Source organism: Centrocercus urophasianus, unplaced genomic scaffold (assembly GCF_019232065.1).
Source record: "Centrocercus urophasianus isolate 14NV4802_14NV808 unplaced genomic scaffold, USGS_Curo_1.0 seq_207, whole genome shotgun sequence".
In the NCBI taxonomy this organism is placed as follows: Eukaryota; Metazoa; Chordata; class Aves; order Galliformes; family Phasianidae; genus Centrocercus; species Centrocercus urophasianus.
This window is the reverse complement of record NW_024884764.1, coordinates 5,052-26,932: the sequence shown is the minus strand read 5'-3', so window position 1 is coordinate 26,932 and position 21,881 is coordinate 5,052. Positions and strand designations below refer to the sequence as shown.

Sequence of the window (21,881 nt, the reverse complement as noted above, 5' to 3'; positions counted from 1 at the left end):
AGAGAATGACTTCACACCAAAAAAAAATCCAAAACCAAATTAACACGGGATCAGGAAACGGTTGCTGTGGAGCGCTACACACACGGGGAGGAGCTGGCAGCGGGGTTGCTCCGTCCTTATAGGGACGCGGGGCTCCGGGAGCGGCAGCCCGTGCCCGGAGTTGCGGGGTGTTGCGGGGCGGGCGTTAGGACCCGGCGGCCGCGGGGCGGAGAGGCCGCATCCCTGCCGCTGCCTCTGCAGCGTTATTCCTCGGTTCCCTCCATGGTGACCGCAGCCCGGAGGCCGCGTTAGGACCGCATCCCGGCGGCTCGATGGCATCCCCCAGGACCATCACCATCGTCGCCCTTTCGGTGGCCCTGGGGCTCTTTTTTGTCTTCATGGGGACCATCAAGCTGACCCCGCGGCTCAGCAGGGATGCCTACAACGAGATGGTGAGGTCGGCGGAGAGGCGGCCGTGAGGCTCTCGGGTGGGGACCGCGACCGCTGCGGAACAACGATGGGAGGGAGGGAGCCAACCGCTGGGTACGGGAGGAACAGAGCGAGAAGATGCGGGCAACCTCCTGCGAGAAAGCTCCGGTGCGGGGCGAGGAGGATGGGATGGCACCGCTGGTCCCTAAAGATGGGGGAAGGATGGATGCGGGGTGCGGGGTCCGGGGAGGGGCTGCGGGTCCGGCCATCCCTGGGCAATGCCCGCCTCGGATCACACTCGATGTTGTGGGTGCTTTCCTGCAGGAGCAATGGCACTGAGTGTCCCCACCTCACCGGGCTTGTGTGAGATTAATTCCCATCCGTGAGATGCTGTGGGATTCTTAGCGGGCAGAAGGAGATGTGAAGAATCCCCTCATTACTCCCTGTGCTCTGGGAAATGGACCTCTCCCCCACAGGGTGCTAAGGCACTGTGCATTTATCAGCTGGGAGAATCCCAGAGCAAGAGCAAGGGCTAGCCCTCTGCTCCCATCCGCCTTGGGTTATTCTCCTGCCCTCCTCCATTTTCGTTTTATTCTTTGCAGTGGTGGAAAAGCGCCGGTGTAATTCTTGGGCCCGTAAGAAATAGTGATGGAAGTTTCCAGCACGTTCTGTTCTCTCCCATCGCTGCACCTGCTTTTCCTTAGCTCTCAAATAACATCTGAATGGCAGTGCTGTGTCTGCAGACCTGCCCAGGTCTCTGATAGAGGACAGCGTTGCAGAATAACTCAGGACTGAGAAGTGAGGAGAAAATGTCCAGAAAACAGCTCTCCAGCTCCTGCTGCCTCAGTGAAGTGTAGGAATAAGGCACTGAGGCTTTGGCAGCATTGCAGAATGCTCACTGCATTGCACTGGGCTTCTCTGTGGGTTTATGCTTTGCCAGGAGTGAGGCCTACAGGTAGGGATGATCTCTGTTTTTATTACAAGGAGGAGGTGGAGGCATTCAGAGATTGGGCAGCAACACCATTCTTAATGCCCTGCGCTGTGATGAGGCTCGTTAGGTTTCTATGCTTTTGCTGCACAGTAAACCAGGGTGATACATTAAATAGATAAGATGGGGATGAAAACCTGTTTTTGCTCATCGGTGTGTGACTTCTTGCCCCAAGCAAACACAGAACCGCTGCTGTTTACCCAAATGTGCAGTGATTTTGTTAGTTTTATTTTCCCACTCAGCAAAAACCATGCACAGCTGTTTGTTTATGGCAATACCAGAGTGCTGTAGGGCGTACCACCAACCCACTGCTTTATCTATCTGTTAAAAACTGCTGCCTTGAGGAGAGCTTTTGTTGACAGAAGTCTCAAGGCACATCCTGACCTTACATCCACTTGGTCAAAGGATCTTTGTTTGGTATCAAAAATGACAAAACTGAATATTTTTCAACCACAGCATCATCAGCTTCTCTTAAAATTCATGGAGAAGTAGAGAAGTTCTGTGTGCCCACAACGCAGGTTTCCAAAACTGCTTGGGAAGTAAATGTGCAAACCCACCTATGCCTCATGTTCAAATGCAAGAACTTGAGTGCATGTAAGGACAGAGGTTGCTTCTCCCCTGAAACAAGGAGGCAGCTGTGGAAGGAGGCTGGCGGCAGCTCACAATGCTTCTAAATCCAGCATAAATCAGAGGGCAAGGATGTCAAGTGCCTGCTTGCTTTTATCTGAGGAACGAAAGGATCACAGAGGTGTGTAAGAGCAGGAGCAGGACTCACAAAGGTGAATCTGAGCTCTGATGCGTTGTCTGTCCCACCCTGAGTCTGTCCTGCCCACAAACCCTGAGGTACTTTGTGTTGTTTTGAGATGGGAAGTGATTTCTTCCACCTTCTGTGCCCTGGCTTGGCGGGGATGAGGTGTGTTATTTAAGGGCATGATACTCTCAGACAGTTGTGTTTTTTTTAAACATGGTTCTGCATTGTTGATCATAGCAATGGTAACTTCAGATTTTGGGAGGAGTGCTTAACACACTCCTAGCTTCAGCATTGGGTGCTAGTTTGCACAGCTGTCTTCCAGCTCCTGAAGGAGCATTGCAGGTTGATGGAGTGTTAATATCCTTCCATCAGAAGCTTTATGGCTATGGAGGGGTATCATACCAGTGGGGTTTGACTGGTATACAGTGATGACTGAACTGATCTCGGTTGCCCAAGGAGGCTGTGGATGCCCCATCCCTGCAGGCATTCAAGGCCAGGCTGGAGGTGGCTCTGGGCAGCCTGGTCTGCTGGTTGGCGACCTGCACACAGCAGGGGGTTGGAACTGATGAGCGTTGTGGTCCTTTGCAACCCGGGCCAATCTATGATTGTATGATTGTATGATTGTATGATTCTATGATCTTTACACCATACCACACTTACCTATGCCAATGAAAGTCACCTCTCCCTTCTCACATCACCGCATGATGCTTGGTTTCAGAAGCGAGCCTACAAAAGCTACGTGAGAGCCCTCCCCATGCTGAAGAAGATGGGAGTCAGCTCCATCCTTCTCCGCAAGAGCATCGGAGCCCTAGAAGTGGCATGTGGCATTGTCATGACACTGGTTCCCGGCCGCCCCAAAGACGTGGCCAATTTTCTGCTCCTCCTGCTCGTGCTGGCTGTGCTCTTCTTCCACCAGCTGGTGGGGGACCCGCTCAAGCGTTACGCCCATGCTCTGGTCTTTGGGATCCTGCTCACCTGCCGCCTGCTGATTGCCCGCCAGCCCGAGGAGCAGCCACCAGAAAAGAGGATGCTGTCGGTGAATGGGGACGAGCAGCCGCTCCTCCACGAGGCAGCTCCTGAGAAAGGCAAAGTGAAGGTATCTTAGTGGAGTGAGTCTGAGGAATACGGACCCTCGAGGCAGCTCTCTCCAAAAGCACCCAGAAAAAAATCCTTTTTTTTTTTTTTTTTTAATTTACCTATTTATATTTTTCAGCTGTCTAAATAAAGTTTCACTTGGGGTCTGAGAGATATATGGTATGTCTACACCGTAGTCTTGCTTTTGCTGCTGGCCTGTAATGTAGGAAGATACAAGCTAGCTTTGAGCAGGATGGTTTGGAGGCAGTTAGCACCTGGCTGGAGGAACATTGGCCTCAGCAGGAGCTGCAAAACCAGAGTGTGGGCAGCTCATCATGCTAGATTGGCACTCCTGAGGTGGGGGTTTGTCCCTGAGCATAAGACCTGAGATCCTCAGCAGTGTAAAGTTGGCCTGGATGCACTTCTGCTACGTTACAGCCTCAGCAACAACTGCTGGGTAGAACATTACCACTGCCCTGCACTGGCTCGTGCAGCCCAGCCCATAGAGTCACCTCAGGCACAAATGTACATTTTCTTTTATGTTGTCAGGCAGGGAATGGACCCTACTCAGCATTGTTGTGTTTGAGGGAGGTGTCCCACAGCCTTTGCTGCCTGTGACCAGTCTGTTGTGTGGTCCAGTGATGCAGGGAAAACGTGATGCACTACTTACATCTTGGATTTCCATGCTTTGCAGAGGCTTTAGAACAGTGGCCTCTTAACAGTAACTTTTTCCCTATTTAACATGAAGCAATGGTATCTGTTTACCTCCCGACTGAGAATAAGGCTCCCCGCTGAGGGGATGGGAAGCAGAACTGCCTAAAGAATTGCTTTTATCCATTACCATATTCCCAAATAGTTTGCTGCTGGCAAAGAGCATCAAACTCTCCCTTTCAAGAAAAAAATAAAAAGAAAAATAAATCCCTTTTTCCAAAACTGCTGCAATTTCTTGGAATCCGTGGTTACTGCTAATAGATGAGGGTCTGAGCATGTCTGGGTGTCACACTGTGCATCCCATACTTCAGTGGGAACGTCCCACTGGGGCAGGTCCTCTCACAAGACCCCAAATCCCTGTGTGTCAAAGCTGAAATCTTATGGAGTGTCACGAGAAGTGTGTTTTACCTCTGAGTTCTGTTTGCTTCTGTCGATGTTTGTCTGGGTTTTTCCTTATTCGTTATTGATGAAAATAAACTTCTTTTTTTTTTTTTTGAAACTTGGAGAAAGATGGTCCTTTTGGGAGATGCATCTGGAAATAATCTTCCCGTGTGCTCCAACACTGCATCCAAACCAGGCAGAATCACACTAGGGGGATTTCAGAGAAAGACAAGGCGATACAGGATGGAAGCCATGGGAACATTGCTTTAGAACAGAATGGCAGTGAGAAAACATATTAAACCCACAGTAAAACATCAGTGCTGTATCACTATAAGCATCGGACAGATGTTTGCATGCAGTCTACCCCGTTTTGCTCGTGCAGTTGACTCAAGTCCTCTGCTGCAACAGATGCAGCCCAAACACAGGAATCGTGCAAAATCCCCCTCCTGGAGCCCCAGAGAGTGACAGATTGTCACAGACAGAGGGCACTGCCAACAGGGCACCTCGGTGGGGCAACCAGAGACCATCCCAAGGTCACCCCAAACGTGCCCACCATTTGCTTTACTTCCTGAGAGGCACTTCTGCCATGGCTAGGCCTGAGCTATTAGCACTTTGAGTTCCAAAAAGGCAGGTACATCCACCACCAACCCCACAGCACCACCACAACGCGTGCCCTGTGCAAAGCGCTGTGGCATGGCAGCCTTCCCGCAGCCAGTTCCCACATCTCCAGCTCAATATTTGGTGTTTGCCACTAGCGCTGCTCCTCACCACAACCTGCACAGACACCACGAGAATTTAAAGCAGTGTGCGGCACAGACCATTGCTGTGGGCTCTTTAGATGCAGACAGCAAGTGGATTCCCCTTTCTGTTTCTCTCCTTCAGAAGAAGGCTGTTCCTGAATCCAATGATGGCTGACCTCCATTACTAACCCCAGCGCCAGCCTGTTTTTGGAATCCCATTTTTGCTTGCTGGTGGTGATAAGGGGGCAGGAACTCATTTATCCCTTTGATAACATATTCTGTTTATACCGTGACTTGTAATTCTCTGGGCCGACTGCATTTTTTAAACCTGTTAATGCGTTTCCAAACGCAACACCCACCGCCACGCATCCACAGAGCACAGCGACTGCGCATGCTCAGAACGGCCGGGAGCGCCGTCGCCGCTTTGCGCACGCGCGTACCGAGTAAGACGCGTTCACTGAGCCGCTGCGCAGTGCGCGGTGCGCATGCGCACACCCTTTAAAAGACGGCCCGCAGCGCGCATGCGTGTCGTGTGGCGCGGAAGTTTGAACTGCGGGCGGTTGGAGTGAGGTAATGGTGGGTGGTGGGCGGGCTGGGAAGTCAACGCCGGGGCCGTGGCTGCTGGGGGAGGCTGGGAGCGCTGTGGGAGCCCGAGGAGAGCCTGATGGGGAAAGGGTGTGCGTGCTCGACTGAGAGGGAGGGGGTTTCTCCTGACAGGAGGTCTTGCTGCTTCCGAGCAGTGCGTTGAGCTCTGTGGGCACGGCCTGCCGCTGCGCTCCTCCTGCAGCAGCTGTCAGCTGTGGGCACGAGTGCCCCGAGTCTGTTCGGCGGCTGTCACGGTGCTTCAGGTGGGACCTGCGAGGGGATCTGATCGTGGGGTGCTGCAGCCAGAAGTGAGTGACAAACCTGAGGGAAAATGGGGGCTCTGTCAGCTCCAGAGCTGAATCACAGAATGGCCTGGGTTGCAGAGGAGCACAATGCTCCTCCAGTTCCAACTCCCTGCTGTGTGCAGGTCACCAACCAGCAGCCCAGGCTGCCCAGAGCCACATCCAGCCTGGCCTTGAATGCCTGCAGGGATGGGGCATCCACAGCCTCCTTGGGCAACCTGTGCCAGTGCCTCACCACCCTGTGTGAAAACCTTCCTCCCTGAAGAGGGTGTATGAACTGCAAGCCATCCTGCTTTCTTGTGGCTGGGAAACAAAACCAATTGCTCCAGCAGTTCAGGGGTATGCATGTACATATGCACTGTGCCTAAGCCAGGAGCTTGTAGCAGTGTTCTGTGTCTTCTGGGTAAAGGGCTGATCTTGATGGAGAGCAGGGAACACTGCTTTTCACTGTTGTATTTTAGCCAGAGCTTGGCAGTGTTGCAGTGCTGGTAGCTCTTAAGCTTCACTTGGGCCCTTATTGTTTATACTTTTTAAACCCTACCTGTTAAACGGAAGCAGACTGTAACATCCTAATTCCTGTACAACAGGAAGAAGGCTGGTAGGATTCTTTAAAATCTGGACCCCAGCTTTCAGGAAGCTGCTGTCTGTTGGCTGACTGTGTTGCCGTGTACAGTAATAAGGCTGTTCACAGTTTTCTTATCCATTTAATTTATGCACTGGATTGGCTTTCTTTTTGTGTTGTGTTTGCTGTCTGGTTATGTTGGTTTTGGATCAAAACATGATCATCAAAAGAGCTTTATTTAAAGAACATTAGTGTTAGATCTCATGGATTTTTATCATCCCTTTCTTAATTTTAAGAAAGTTTCTCAATTCAAAACACCTTTCTGCATGAATCGTTCAGTGACTGACAGCTATAAATGATTTGCTGTGAGAACTGCTCTTACCTTATCCAGTATCCCTATAAAATGTTTGTCAGCAAAACACCTGCTTTCTTTTCTTGCAGGAAACTTGCTCTTCAACTCTTGGAGGTTGGTCTGTTTGCTTCCCCCTTTTCTGGAAGGACCAGAACCCACGTGACAAACGAGTGGAATTCTCCCATCTCAACTGAAAGGCTGAAAAGATGCAACGAAGGCGGAGTTCTATGCACTCCAAGCAACCTCTGCAAGTTCACCACAGCAATCAGACTGATCTCTCTGCTTGGAGAAAAGGAGGGACAGTTGATACTGAAGAAAGTGCCCGGAATCATCAATCTCTGAGTGATCAGAAAAATGACAACGAGCAAGACTCTCTTGAGCAAGCTCTGAGCTACTTTGAGAAAAGTAAGAGAGCAGATTTAAGATTGGCTGCAGAGACTTGTAAAGATTAATGTCTAATGTCCCTTATTCTAACATCTGAGCTTTATAGTAGCTTGCCTTGTTAGTGTATTTAAAGGTTTCTTCTTTTGCTTGCTATAGGAAGCTTGTTTAGCTTGGAAAAGAGAAGGCTCTGAGGAGACCTCATTGTGGCCTTCCAATACTTGAAGGGAGCATATGAACAGGAGGGGGAACGGCTGTTTGTGAGGGTGGATGGTGATGGGACAAGGGGAATGGTTTTAAAGTGAGACAGGGGAGGTTTAGGTTGGATATGAGGAGGAAGTTTTTCACAGAGGATGATGAGGCACTGGAGCAGGTTGCCCAAGGAGGCTGTGGATGCCCCATCCCTGCAGGCATTCAAGGCCAGGCTGGATGTGGCTCTGGGCAGCCTGGGCTGCTGGTTGGTGACCTGCACACAGCAGGGGGTTGGAACTGGAGCAGCACTGTGGTCCTTTGCAACCCAGGCCATTCTAGGATTCTATGAAGAGCCCAACGAGAAGGACTACCCATAGGAGCAATTCAGAGAAGTTTAAAACACTTCAATTTAACTTCAGAAGTTGTTCCATTGTTTGTCTTTTTTTTCTCCTAGTTCAAGATCGAGTTTCACTGAAAAAGAGTGAAGTTCTGCAGAAACATTTGTCTACTGTGGAAAGCGTTGCCCTGAAAAGAGGTTTACCCCCTGAAGGATTTGATGTACTGCTAGATGTGGCACTCAGTGGCAAACTTGGTAATATGTTTATGTACTGCAGGCACGTCTTCAGTGCATGTCTGCCTCCCCTCTGAACCTGCTGGAGGTGGTACATCTATAGAGCCTGTAGGGTTTGGCAGTTTGGCATAAAAATAATCTTCCTTGCACACTCCAGAGTGAATTCTGAGTTCAGATGCCATGTGGTGTGGAACATCCCTTTACCCCCTTTGGGTCACCTCTCCTGGTTCTGTCCCCACCCTGCTTCTTGTGCACTGCCAGCTTTGCTGATGGGAGAAACTGAAACATTTTTGAAATAGTGTAAGCACTGCTCAGCAGCAACTAAAACATCAGTGTGTATCATCATAGTTTTTCCTCTTGAATCCACAGCATGGCACTGTAGCAGCCACCACGAGGCAAATTAACTTTATCCCAAGCAAAACCAGGACACTTTCATAACTGTGTTAATGAGACTCACTAAAATTAGAGCATTTGTACTGCCAATCAATTCAGCATGTCATTGTGCTGCTCTCCTGGTGGTGGCCATCACTTGTATTTCTAAATTAATGTCGTATTAAATAAAAAGGATGACCTTTCCCTTTCTCACATCCAAGAGGAGCATGCAGGATTCTTTCCTTATTATGCAAGTAATTTTGTTCTTTTATTGATTCACATTGCTTGGCTTATCTCTAAGGCAGTAATTTGCTGATGTTTGGCTGGCACTCATATACTCTTCTGGTGAAGGAATTGGTCATTAATATTACCAGAAATGTGCTACTCTTCTTTGTCTTGCAAGGAGTCTCTTGGTGATGCAGACAGTCCCTAATGGATTCTTGTGCACTGTTATAAGCAAAGAAGCTCTGAATAATTTTGCCTGGGGTGATCTTAACCTTAAAACCATATCAAAGAACCTGGTACGTGGGCAGCATCTGATCTTCAATGGTTTGTTTTGCAGCTGATACAGTGAACACTCGTTTACTGAAGAGCCTGATCCCAGCCTCAGCAATACCAGAAAGTTCTGTTGTTTCCTCTGTGTCTTGGCTCTGTGTCAGCAAATGCTCAAGCAACATCCAGGTAACTTCGTGCATGTTTGTTATGTTTCTGCACAGGATTGAAGAGGACAGGTTATGTGCAGGAAACAGAAATGCTGTGGTTTTAATGTCCAAAGTTATTGCATAAACTGCTGGCATTTAGACTGATGGAGAGGCCTGTACCTGAAATGGCAGTGGGAGCTGAGGGACACTTTGGAGTTGAGTGGGAACTTGCACAGTTTCCACTTGTCTTGTATCTCTGGTGTGGAAACCTCTAAGGACAGTCCTTGTGGCCTTCATGTATGCTGAAGGTTTGCATCGTTTTCTAGAGATCAGCACATCCATTACTGATGGTTTTTCTGTTGCATATGGCAGCAGATGTTCTGGCTGGCTTTCTTCCACAGCAGGAGTAGTGCTGGTTGTTTACCTGAAGCTGTCTGGTTGTCTTTAAATGTGCTGTAATGATTGTTCCTCTTAAGCTGGCTACTGCCTTGTCTGTCCTGGTTTTGCCTGTTAACTTGATGTAAGATGGCTGTTTTCTGTCTGCAGCTGCTCTTCCTAAGATGGCTGATCACGATGTTTGACTTCATTGATCACAAGGAACAAGTTCATGCCCTCTATGGCATCTTCTTCTCCTTCCTGAATAATGAGAAGTTGGTAAGGAGAACTGAATACACAAAAGCTAACAAAATATGTCTGAATTAGTAGTCTGCGTATTAATGACAGACAGGAATACCTATAAACTAGAGATTATTTTTGGTGGAACTTATTTTCCTTTTCTCCTTTTGGATTCAAAGATTGCTGGGTACTTCAGAATCAGAAACAGGGAAGCTCTAAGTTGTTTCAGTTTGAATAATGCAGTCTGGTTGTTGCAATGATTTCAAGAATTGATAATCTCATACACAGACAGAGCTACAGTGTATGCTGCAGTGCCTGGAACAGCTTTTATAGGACATTGGATAAAGTCTTTTACTCCTGAGAAGGAAAAGCTGACTTGTGGGGCAAAAAAGAGCCCAACAACCTGCTGGAGAAATGTTGATTGAATGATGAGAAACTCAAAATGCTGTTCTTTGTTGGTTTGCAGCATAGCTTAAATAAGAAGAGGTACTGAGGAGCTTTGTGCTGTAAGGTATCTGTACAATCTGGGTGCTGGGATGCTGAAATAGCTAGATTCAATTCAGGTTCAGGTGATACTGGAATCGTGTTAGCCAGGAAATTGGGAACTCATCCAGTTCAGAACACTTTGGGGTTAAGACTCAAAGTTCTGCTTATGCTGTCAGCCAAACGTTCAGTTGTTTAACATCAGCTGTAACCTTTTCAGGAAACTGGACTTAAGTTAAATTTTCAAGTACAGCTGAGCCAAACTTAGACCATTGCAGGCTCTGTTGCAGTTAGCATTAATGTGTTATTTTCACCTAAGGGTAACTTTTTGCTTTGGAAACTTTCACTGCTAGTCTCTGAGATACATAAATGGTTCTCAAAACCAGGGCAGGAGGTCACGGAGTGGTCTGACTGCCATGGGAACTGCATGTAATGGACATATGTTATCTAAACAAAGTTGCTACATGTGAGATGTAGGAACCAGGTGCTTCCTGTGGGAAGTGAGGCAACCTGCCCCTCAGTGGGGACGCAGTGCTAACTTGAGGCAGCAGATGGAAAGAAGCACTGTTAACTTGTGAAGCCCGTTTTTGGAAGGGGTGTCGCCTTCGGTGCATCCTGGTTAGTGGCTTGCATCAGTAAGACAGGTTCATTGCTGCCTTTTCTTTGCAGTGTCCCTACATCTGCCACGTGCTCTACCTGCTGACCAGGCAAGAAAACGGTGAGATCCTCATTTGTGTGAGATGAAATACCATTTTGTTTCTCATTCTGTGTGCTGGTGCTGCCATGTCTTCTGGAGCTCGTACAATGGCCAGGCACTGCAGTCAAGGAGGCCTGAGCTACAATTCTGTCTGATTTGTATCATACTTGATGAAGCAGAAACCTGCCTCTTAGCCCAGAAATAATACTGGCTGTTCCTGCTTTCTTTGCCATACCAATAGAAGTTGTATCTCATTTTCACTTAAATGCTGAATAAAAGTGGTGTTTGTTTTTTTTTTTTTTAATTATTATTTTCTAATGTTCCCAATTGTTTTTCCAGTCAAGCCTTTTCGGGTCAGGCGACTCCTTGATCTCCAATCAAAAATGGCAAGTTCATTTCAAATCTTGTAGAGGCTGAAACTGTGCTGAATGGGGCAGCTTCTGAGTGTCCTTACGGAGCAGAGAGAAGAGGCGAGCAGCTTAAGATGGGGTTGGGCTTGGAACAGTAGGCTGGCGTCTTCCTGGCATCCAAGCTTCTCCACCTGCATGTGCATCCTGAGTTCTCCCATTGTGGTTTTTCTGTTGCTGTGAGCACGTGCAGTGATGTACAGAACTCTGCGTTATAGAGATGTGCTAGAGCAACTTAGTTTCACTTATCTGTTACCTTCTTTAATTTCCTGTTCCAAGCTTTATTAAAAATTAGTGGGGAAATATAAGGCTGTGTAGTACCTGCTGCCTCTTTGTAAGAAACTAAAATTGCTTTAGAGGTAATTGCAGTTGCTAGAGAAGTGTAAGTGGTGCTGTGTGGTTACAGTAACACTTGGAGCATTTAATCTGCAGAGAGCTGTATTTTTTAATAGTTTTTATGTTAAATTTCTTATTAGAGCTGTGACAGTAGGAAGTCCTTTCTCCTGATCCCTCCCTACAGTATTTCACTGACAGTTTTACTCTATTCATTATATACCTCTGGTTACTTACTGATGTGTCCCTGTGGAAGCTTTCAGTAATGAGAGTTTTTCTGCTTTGTAAATACAATATTTGATATCTATGTTAAAAGCATATCATATCTTTTTCCTCCTGCTTTCTTGACAGGGTATGCAACCTCATCTGCAGGCTCTGCTATCGCTTTATAAGCTTTTCTGTCCTGAGCTGATATCCATAAGCCTTCCTCAGAAGATGAAGGTGAGGAGTCAGATTAAATCTATCTGGAACTGGTACTTATGACAGTAATTTGATGAGCTTTCTGCTTGTGCTGTAGCATGATGTAGTGGTGAAGATTAATTCTATTTCCTGGGTGTTCCTGCAGTAGTTTGGGACTTGATCAGAGTTAAATGTGAGTGAAGTGACAAAAACAAGTTTTGTGCAGAGAGGATGTTGGACCTAATTCATTCAATTTCATTTTGGCCTGATATCTAAGAGCTCAGTTACTCACTGAGTGGTTTGGTTTGACTGAATTCAAGAAGTCTTCCCCATAACTTGTACAAGCATTCCTTTGCCATAGTTTTATTATAGTGTGTACTTGAGGTTTACTCTACGAACAGATGATTGATCTTAATAAGAACTATAAATATTGGAATTCCCTTATGACAAAGGGGGTGTTTCAGAGGAACGTGAAAGTGGAACCACTGAAGTACAGTTGAAAGGTGGTGAATCCAAAGAGTGAGAGTTACTTGCTGTCAAATCCCAGCCTCTTGGTCTGTCAGGAAGAGATGAGTGCATATACATCACTGTGCTGTCTGCTGGAATAGAACCTCTCTGTTGCTTTGTCTCTCTGTTGCTTTGTTGTAATTTGGCTTCTTGCATACGTGTCTGAATTTTGTTTCCAGGCTTATTTCAAGAATGCAGACAGCCCATGGAAAGCAGCAATCAACGCTGTAAGGCGAAGAAACCAGGCCAATTCCACTGTGCCCCAACCACTGCTGTTAGGCATAGCTCAACCTCACTCACGGAAAAGAGTAGGTTTTCCTCCTCAGGAAGCTGCCAAATGGCTGTTTTGATGACGAGTAATGGCAAACAGTGGGAGCTGGGTTATACTTCAGAGCTCTGCAGGGTGGGATAGCTATATGGAAGTGCAGCATACTGCTGGAATGGAAGCCTGGGTGCAAATTCTTTTCTCATCACAGGATCTCTGTGAACAGTGGGCACAAGTGCCCAGCTGAGTCACTGCTGTTTGTTTGTTTCTTTTCTACAGAAGTGGAATACCCAGTTGATTGTACCTGCAAGCAGTGCCAGCGCACAGAATTCAGCAGTGGGTGGGAAAAGGAGCAGCGTTGATTCATTCGGTGCTAACAGATCTTTTCCAGTGGAGCAGCTGCGGACCTTTCCCCAGCTCCTGCAAAATATCCACCGCCTGGAGGTGAGTGGCAGGAAGGTCTCAAGCTCTGTGCTGGGAAAACAAAAGACTTTGGTCTGTGACCTCACAGGTATCTGGTGCGTGGGCAACCTAATTCAGAAAGAGCATCTAGTCTTGAGGCTGGTGAGCAGGAGGCCTGGAGGGTGATCTTCCTAGCAGTGAAGGATTGGACAGCTCTGATGGCACGAGAGCCTGTGGCAATTTACAAATATGAACACAAAAGAACTAGTTTGGCTTTGTTTATTTACCTTGCCCCTGTTTTTGCAGTTTCCTTCCCAGATGGGCTCGGTGCTAACGAACCCATTACTACTTCACTACATGAACTGCAGCAAAGATGCCTCTGTTTATCTGAGGCTCTACTATTGGATGGGACAGACTCTTCAGCAAGGTAGGAACTCAATATAAGCTCTCATAGTGGGGTGGTTAAGGTTGTCTGAAGCTTTTTACCATTGATCATAGTACTTTGCCATTTGGATGTGTAGTGCTGAAGCAAATACTGCAGAAGAGTTAAATTTTATTTCTGGCTTTGCTTTTTCTGGCTGTTCAAATGCATTCCTCTCCCCTCTTCAGAGTGCACCTGGTGTGTAGTTGATAATAACCAACATGAAGAATTCAAAGGCTTCCTGGAAACCGCCTACAAGGCAGAATGTTTCTTACAAGTGAGTGCCTGCTATGTGGAAAACAAGGGTTTCATGAAGTTCTTTAAAGTGCATTTGGGACTGATGTGCTTCCTGGAGTTTAAGTGAGAAATGGCAGTGTCTGAAGTCGCCCAAAGACGACTTAAAAATACACTCTCCCAATATTCTATGGTAACTGATTTCTGCAGGAATGGTAACTTGAGTGTCCTGGAGAATTGCATGAAGCAGGTCCAAACCTCTTCCTTCTCCAGGGTGATCTGGAGATAAATTTCTGAGTGCTCACCTTCTGCTTTCTAGGAGGGATTTCTTTCCTGTGAGGAGTTCCTATACAGGAGTCTTCCTCTCTGGGATGGCGTTTCCTGCCGATCACAAATCCTCCAGCTTGTCAGTTGGATCCCCCTCAGTACCTTCTGTGGTACGTGTTGCAGATGTTTTGCATGAGCTTGGACAGTGTCTGATCCCAGGGGAACAATTTAAGCACAGATAGCATGCTGCTTTCTTCTTTATTCCAGAAACGAAGTCACAACTCTGCGATCCCCTGGCACAGCTCTTCTTCACATCATCCCTTTACTTCAAGGTAACTTGAGTGAGTGGCTATTTGCTTCTAGTTGGTACTGCATCCATCTGTATTTGTGTAAGGTGTAACAGTCTGAAGGGCTGTACAGGGAGAAGTCTGTGCCCAAGCACAGGTAAAATGTTCTTATGATGTAACTTCTCTGGGAATTTGAGTGTCTTAAGGGATCTTTTTTTTTGCCTGGAGCAAGTGGAGGCACTGGATTTAGAAAAACTGTCTGATAGCATGAAAGGCAGTAGTGGTTTCTTATTGCAGTTCTAACAGAACTTGAAACTCTCATTCTCCAGCAAAAACTACATAATGTATACCTTCAGTTTGAAGGGAGACCGCAGATTCTCTTCTCTTTGAGAAACTCTTGGTACATTTCCTTGATTGCTTTAATTCTCAGGGCATCCTGCTCAGTGTTTTTCACTTCTGTAACTTTGCAACAATCTGTCTTTTTTTTTTTAAATCCTGCAGTGCAGCGTTCTGGAGAGTCTGAAAGAGCTGCTGCAGAACTGGTTAAACTGGCACGTGGTGCAGCTGGATTCAGAGCCTGATTCCCAACTCAGTTCTTTGTAAGCTTGTCTGAAGCGTATCTTGATATGCCTGTTACCTAATGCTAAGATCAGGTGGCACTGCTGTAATGCTTCTGCTATACTGCAAGCTACCTTGTGGGTCCTGGTTTTTACTTCTGATTGAAAAATATTTTTATTGGCACTGAAAGCTGGTATGTCCAGAAGCTCAGGATTCTTGTAACACTGACAGCTGGGTCATGGTAACAATCTATTACTGGATAGACTTAAAAAAAAAAAGTATAATACCAAATAACTGGGGGGGCAGGGCAGAAAAACAACTTAGGTTTGTATGTTTCTACCTTCTGTGAAGAGGTGTGTGTGGTAATGTTCCCTGTGTACTGCTGCAGGAACACCACCCTTTCTGGGCTAGTGAATGGGGTGGCTGAACTCATCAACTTCGTGGGACGGATTTCTGCTGCTGCACTGCACTTGGAGAAGAGTCACACCTTCTTGCTGTACTTCATCCTGGATTTCTATGAGACTGTATGTGTTCCCTCTGCTTTGCTCTTCAAAATGAGGCCGTTTGCTTTATTTTTTTTTTTTCTGGCTGAAATATGAAGTCACCTTCCCAAATATGGTTTGCTCAACTGTGATTAATTGCCAGAATGTTCTTTAGATGTTCCCTTATCGTTTTTCTCCCAGCACTGAACAGTGTTAAATCCACTCTCTAGCTTCCCTGCATCTTCTCTGTAGATATTCACTGCCTGAACTCAGCCATGCTATTATTGCTCTTACAACCTGGATGCCATTGCAGAGAGCTGAGGGAGCAATGACAGGGCTGGGAACTTTCCTCGTAACTAAAATGTTCATTAAACATGCAAAACAAACTGTTTTAGAGGGGTCGAAGCAAATGCTACCCAACAAGCAACCAAATACCACCATTATGGGATACTTCAATGGTTGAAACAGAGATGGGAGCTGAGAGTGGATAAAAGCCTTGTACCTAGAGGAAACAAATAGAAAGCTGGAGTGAGACAATTCCTCCTAGATCAAGTTGATGGAGCTGGCTAGAGTGCAGCACCGTGCTCTCTTTTGCTCCTGGATGTTTGAGGGTTTGTTAATGGCAGCAATAATCTGCTGAGATCTGCTGGTTTCCTGCAGGTGTGTGACATATATCTGAAGTACAAACTGCCGTTGCTGATAATGCCTCCTGCTGGAGTTTTCTACCCAGCGTTGCTCAGCATGGATTCTGTCAACTTAAATCAGCTCTGCTACATCATGTACAGGTACTGCAAATGGTGGGGGCTGTAGGGTTTTCTCTTGGTGTCTTTTTTGAGTTTTTGAAAATGAAATTATTTGGGTCTATAAATCTGCAATTGAAATCTATGCTCTTTCTCCTTACATGAGGCAAAGATGAAATGTTGTGTCCAGCTTTCATGGTAAAACATTTTACAGCTTTAACTTGCATTCTGTTCCCCGCTCTGTTATCCTAAATGGCAGCATTCTGACCTTTCCTAGTGTTATCACTAACGTGTGAAGGAAGGAGTTTGGTATAATTCTGAGAGGATTTATGTTGCCTAGCAACAAAGAGCTTGCAATCATTAGCAGTTAAGCATTAAACTTCTTAGTCCTGTGCTCAGGCCAGCAGATTGGGGTTTTTCCTTGCAAATACTGTGCTGAGTAGGAAGCACTTCTGCCACCCTGAAAATGTGTGGCAAATTTGGGCCTGCCTCGTGCCTACAGGTCTCACAGAAGCACTGCTTAGCTCTGCAGGATCCACTCCTACTGGTTTTGGCCCTGTTAATTCCAGTGGCTGCATCTGAGAAGAGGAGTAGCCGCCTGCTGACAGCTGGCGTAGGGCTCTCCATGTGGCTCTTTTCTCTGAGGAGTCTGCGGGGTAATTAACGTGACAGGATGCTCTCTGGGAAATGAGGGGAGCTCGTGCTCATTATATGGAACAACTGTCAAGTTGTGTTACTTCCAGTGACTTCCGTTTCTCTGCTCAGTGAATGAAAGTCTCTCATCTTAAAGATACACTGCATTTTTCTGCTCGTTTCAAGACTGTGCTGATTCTTGTGTTTGGGCTTTCTGAAAGCTCGTCTCTGGCAAGCTCAGCTGTGTGTTACTCATCCAGGACACGAACCTGATCAGATTCATCCTTGCTCCCTCAGGGAAAACAGTCTATACCAACTGATCAAGTCCCTTTGATTTTTATTTTCTTCCTTCTCTTTTGATCAGAAGAGGAAAACTTGGTGGTCTCTTGTAGTAAGAAAACCTTCCTTCACTCTGTGTAAACACTTTTCTCCAGCGTTTTTCTCAGCACTGATAAATGTCACTAGAACTTACCAACTCTCTTGTTATTTTGTTTTAGGTACAGAGCCAACTTGATAGCTGCAAAAGAGAACGAGCTGAGTAAAAAGGTATCTGTTGAGTTCTAGGATGGACCTTGGTGAGGAACTGGGCTCAATAGGAGGAAGGCATTTTGATAGTGATCTTAAGGACTGCAGGGAATGTGCAGCTGCTCAAAGATTCTTGTTGTGGTTTGACCTGGTAGGCAGCTGAGCAGCCATTCATTCACTCACCCCAACCCTCCCAGTGGGACAGGGAGAGAACTGGGAGGGGGCAAGAAGTGGAATTTTACAGGAGAGATGATAGAAACTATTTGCAAAGACAGAAAAGGCACAGAAATAACAGTAATGATTTTATGTATTTACATATCTTCTGTACAGCCAGCTACTTTCCACTTGCTGAGTGACAGCCAGTCTCAGCAGCACCAGGCTTCTTTCAATGCCACCTCTCCTCCTCTCCTCCCCCCCTCCAGCCAATTCACCCCATGTGTCAAATGATGGCCAACTCACATGATGTCATGTGGTGTGAAGTATCCTTTCTGGCCAGTTTGGCTCAGCTGTCCTGGCTCTGTCCCATCCCATCCAGCTCCTGTACCTCCTTGGTAGGCACAACACAAGAAGCTGAAACATTCTTGGCTCCACACAGTATTGCTCAGCAGCAACTAAAAGATCAGTATGTTACTGACACTGTTCTGAAGCCAAGATGTAGCATCATGCCAGAAGAAAATCAGCTCTGTCCCAACTGAAACCAGGACGAGGTGTTTTTGACTGTTTTTTTTCTTGTCCCTTAGAAAACACAGCAATTCAAGTTCAGTAGCCAGACATATCAGGAGTATAACCAGTACATCACAGCCATGGTGGGTTGTCTGTGGACATCCAATGCGTTCCAGAAGGATAATCATCCTCAGGGCATTTGTCTGGATGATGAATTGCTGAAGAAAACTGGAGTGCAAGAATACAAAAACAGCTTCAATATTGTCTACCACCCAGCCCTGATGTGCTATGCTGTTGACTTCCTGCAGCAGGTAATGTTGTAGGTGAATGCCTCAGCCTTTGGCAGCACAATAGTGCAGTGATCTTTTCTCTGAGGAAGTCCCTCAGTGTTGGCTGAGTAGAAACAGCTCGATGTTGATTTGTGCATGGCTTAAAATTCTAGACTCCCAGAAATGCACAGTTCAGTTGTTTGGGTACTCACAGCAGAACTTGTAGCTGTGCTTTCTGCCTTTGGCTTTGCCTTTTGAGAATGGCCTGAACAAATACATGTAGCTGCTTCAGAGTACAGGATGAATCATGATGTACTCTAACATCAGTGCAAGTTCTGGTAGCTGAATCCCAAATGCCCTCACGTTCCTGCTGTTAACGAACAGTGGGGGAGCAGCTTGCCAGAGTTGTGGCTGTTTGAGAGGTGCACGCTGCTCTCAGAGATGAGGCTTTGCAGGCCATCCAGGAGGTGCACAAAGCTGCTGTTTTGTTGCAAGGATTGCTGGCAGACTGCAAGCATGCTCCTGGAGTGAGACACAGCAACCCGTAGGTTAAATATGCACTGAGGAATACTGGTTAGGTAGACGAAAAATTGCCTTGCCTTACGTGCTTAGTGTCTTGAACCTGGGTACTTTGTTACTGCTGGCTTAAACCCGAGTTTTCCCTTGGCCAGATGAAATTTTAATACAGGTTGATGAAACTATCTTTGGTCTTTCTCCTGCCATAGCAGAACTAGTATTTCTTTCTTTTTTTTTTATCTTGGTCTTTTTTCCTTGCAGCTTTTGTAAGCTTTAAAAAAGCCCAACAACGTAACTCTGAAGAACTCTTCCATTCTCACTGCAATGCCGAGACGAGAAGCAGCTTTTAGGGCAGAGCTCAGCTCTGCGGCGCTGCAGTTCTGAACGCCAGGGGGCGCTGCTCTGCAGCACGCTGTGAGAGCGCGAGCGCTGAGCTGGGTGCCGGTGCGGTGTCTCTGCCTGCTTTGTCTCATTGAGGGCAGTTATTTATCGACTGTTCATGGAAATCATAGAATCCCCGAGGTTGGAGAAGGCCTCTAAGGTCACCCAGTGCGGCTGTTTTGCAGGGATGCCTTTTATGCTGTGAGGGTGAAGTTGCTAAAGGCACTGATGTGTGTCTCTGTGACCCAGCAGTGCTGCAGCATGAGTGTCCTGCCTTGCCACTTGTGGGCTTGGCCAGGTGTAATGCTGGAAGCTCGTTCCAAAAGATAATTCGGTGTCTCTGACTTTGCATACCTAGAATTCCTGATTTATGAGGGGAGCAGGCAGTGGCCTGGCCGTGCTGGATGTTCTTTTGCTATACATACTTGACCCTGTTCTGATGCTGTTTCTTAATTTCTCTCCTTAAGGTCTGGCCAGATGATACCACCTTCAACTTCAATCTAATTAAGGTAAAATACCTGTTTTCACAAAAACGAGGGAACTTTTAGCAACTACTTAATAGGGAATACAGGGGAGTGGGGTGGGGGAAGGAGAAGCTGATCTGCTTCAGAAATGCTGTACTTCTGGTGTGCTTGAAGCAGAACTTCTGTTACCAATGAACCTACAGAATATGAAATTTGAGATGAATGTGTACCTCTGTACACTCATGGCACTTTGTTTCCTTTCCTGTGTCATGGTGTGCTTCAAACCTGATCTGAGAGAATCACCCTGTTAGTGAAGGAAGACTTCAAAATCCATGTGAATTTGGTCTTTCACATCTTTGCTGTTGATCCTACAGATGTTGCTCTCTTAGAATTGGGGTTTATTAACATTATGAACATCTTGTGTATTAAATAAGATTTTTTTTATGTTCAAGCTAAGAACATGAAATATGTAAGTGAAAAGTCCAGGCATCTGGGTACAGGGTGAGACCCATGTACACCTGTTGAGTGTTTATGGGCCAAGATGGTTGTTGTCAAACTGTGGCAGGCTAAATTTGTGTGCTTCTTCAGATTGGCTTAAAAAAGCCAAAGCTGTGTGCTGCACAGCTGACTGCTCTGTTCTGCTTTTTCAGGGGAAGAAGTGGAACTGGTACCTGAGGTATCTCTATGGGCAAGGTTTAGAGGGCCTGAAGCTCTTCATTGAAAGCAGCATCAATCGTGTTTCCAAAGCCTCTCAAAGTAAACCAGAGGATGAGAAAGTGTGACTCTAGGACTTGTTGGAGCCTTTCTGTCATCTGGAATAGGGAAACAGACCATTAGCAGACTGTGTCAGTAATTCTTGTTTCCTCAGAGGAAAGAAACAGAGCAATTATGCTTGCCTGCATTTTTGTGCTGGCATCTGTGTTAGGAAAGCAGAAATAGAGAAGGAACATCTCGGCTGTTTTGGTTCACCAGCACTGAACCCCCTTATTTCCTGCTGACCTTCTTTAGCCTGAGGCTGCTGAGCTGCTGTGATCTGTAACATCCCTGGTTTTCATCCTCGCTTTTCTATGTTGGAATATCTGAGGGGGGAAAACATTTTCCATCTCAAAGCTGCATTGAGAAGTGCTGCCTCATGTAGAAGGCGTGTTGATACGACCTTCCTCTTCCTTCCCTGACAACTTGCACAGTACTCTGGACAGCTGATTTAATGCTGGACTGGAGGGCTGCGTGTTTCCCAGCTCCGTGCTGTGCCATGTACTTGCTGCCTCATAACAGGAGAGCCAGGCTGACCCTCCTGAACTTCACTTCTATGAGTCTTCCAGAAGAGACTGTGATACCTTTGCTTATAATGTAATGCAGTTGAAGAGCTTTGTGCACCGCTGGTTTACTGGTGACCTTCAACAGCTGAACAGCATTGCCACTGGCTCACCGTTTCCTACTGATAAGCTTCCCTTCTTGTGTTTCTAGTTCTATAATGTATATTTAAATCTGTGTGTGTATAATGTATATTCTGTAAAAATACTTCAAAAAGGCCATTTTGAAGGATCTCTTCTTTAATAAAAAAAAAAAAGCATCCTCTACTTTCTTTTAACACTAAGAATTCAGATGAAGCTGACCTGAGGTCTCCAATTATCTCGCATTAATGTGGTTGTAAATGCTCAGAAGGTGAGTGCCAGTGACTTCCTTTCAGTGGGGGAAGATGCCTGTGTTCTGAAAGGTGTCTCTAAATGTTTTTAAAAATGCTAGTAGCAAAATGCTGTGTGATCCACTGAACACTGTAGTTATTCATCCTTGAGATCCATTTTCTCTTAACCTTTGTAGGTGTTTTATTCAGAAACAACAGAATTGTGTTAGGAAGGCATTGTGGCACCACCAGTCCTATTTTGTGCTGAGTCTTTGAACAAACTGTGTACAGTTGTGTTGTTCAGGTGCATGGGATGGACTCTTGTAGGTCATCTTTCACATCTGGACACTTTTTTTTTTCCTCTTCAGATGTGACTCTTTCCTCTATGACCTCTGCTTACATGGAAGAATCCTGTGGGAGAATGGGCCCAGCAAAAAAGTGCTGCTCTCTTTATTTTTTCCAGCTTTTACTGTCCATCATGGTGCATTTTGTGGACAACTTTCTATTACAAGCATATCCTCAAAAGTTTGGCTGCCCACAGCATCTGCTCGAGGACTGAAACAAAGGGAGTCAAGCTGCAAGTTTCCTCATAAGTTAGGAAAGAAATCAGTGATTTGTCTCTAACAAATCTCTAATTTGGCCCTTCTCTGCCAGTCGTCGTGCTTCTGCCTTGTGTGCTCTGGGGGACGATAACAGCA

At 46.3% G+C, this 21,881-nt stretch overlaps 2 protein-coding genes across 2 annotated transcripts; both read left to right on the top strand.

Annotated features, from left to right (window-relative positions):
• Nucleotides 1-226: 226 nt before the first annotated feature.
• On the top strand, nucleotides 227-4,369 carry TMEM35A (transmembrane protein 35A). The gene is made up of 2 exons (XM_042822741.1): nucleotides 227-431; nucleotides 2,866-4,369. Exons 1-2 carry the CDS (start codon nucleotides 312-314, stop codon nucleotides 3,250-3,252), a joined length of 507 nt encoding a protein of 168 aa, XP_042678675.1. The 5' UTR covers nucleotides 227-311; the 3' UTR covers nucleotides 3,253-4,369.
• Nucleotides 4,370-5,590: 1,221 nt separating this feature from the next.
• On the top strand, nucleotides 5,591-21,086 carry CENPI (centromere protein I). Its single transcript, XM_042822739.1, has 21 exons — nucleotides 5,591-5,623; nucleotides 6,944-7,259; nucleotides 7,882-8,019; nucleotides 8,933-9,051; nucleotides 9,558-9,665; nucleotides 10,779-10,827; nucleotides 11,146-11,192; nucleotides 11,898-11,987; nucleotides 12,632-12,760; nucleotides 12,997-13,161; nucleotides 13,426-13,546; nucleotides 13,729-13,817; nucleotides 14,094-14,211; nucleotides 14,309-14,373; nucleotides 14,830-14,927; nucleotides 15,275-15,410; nucleotides 16,029-16,153; nucleotides 17,239-17,287; nucleotides 18,007-18,240; nucleotides 19,563-19,604; nucleotides 20,210-21,086. The coding sequence occupies exons 2-21, from the start codon at nucleotides 7,061-7,063 to the stop codon at nucleotides 20,339-20,341; spliced, it is 2,253 nt and encodes a 750-aa protein (XP_042678673.1). The 5' UTR covers nucleotides 5,591-5,623; nucleotides 6,944-7,060; the 3' UTR covers nucleotides 20,342-21,086.
• Nucleotides 21,087-21,881: the final 795 nt, after the last annotated feature.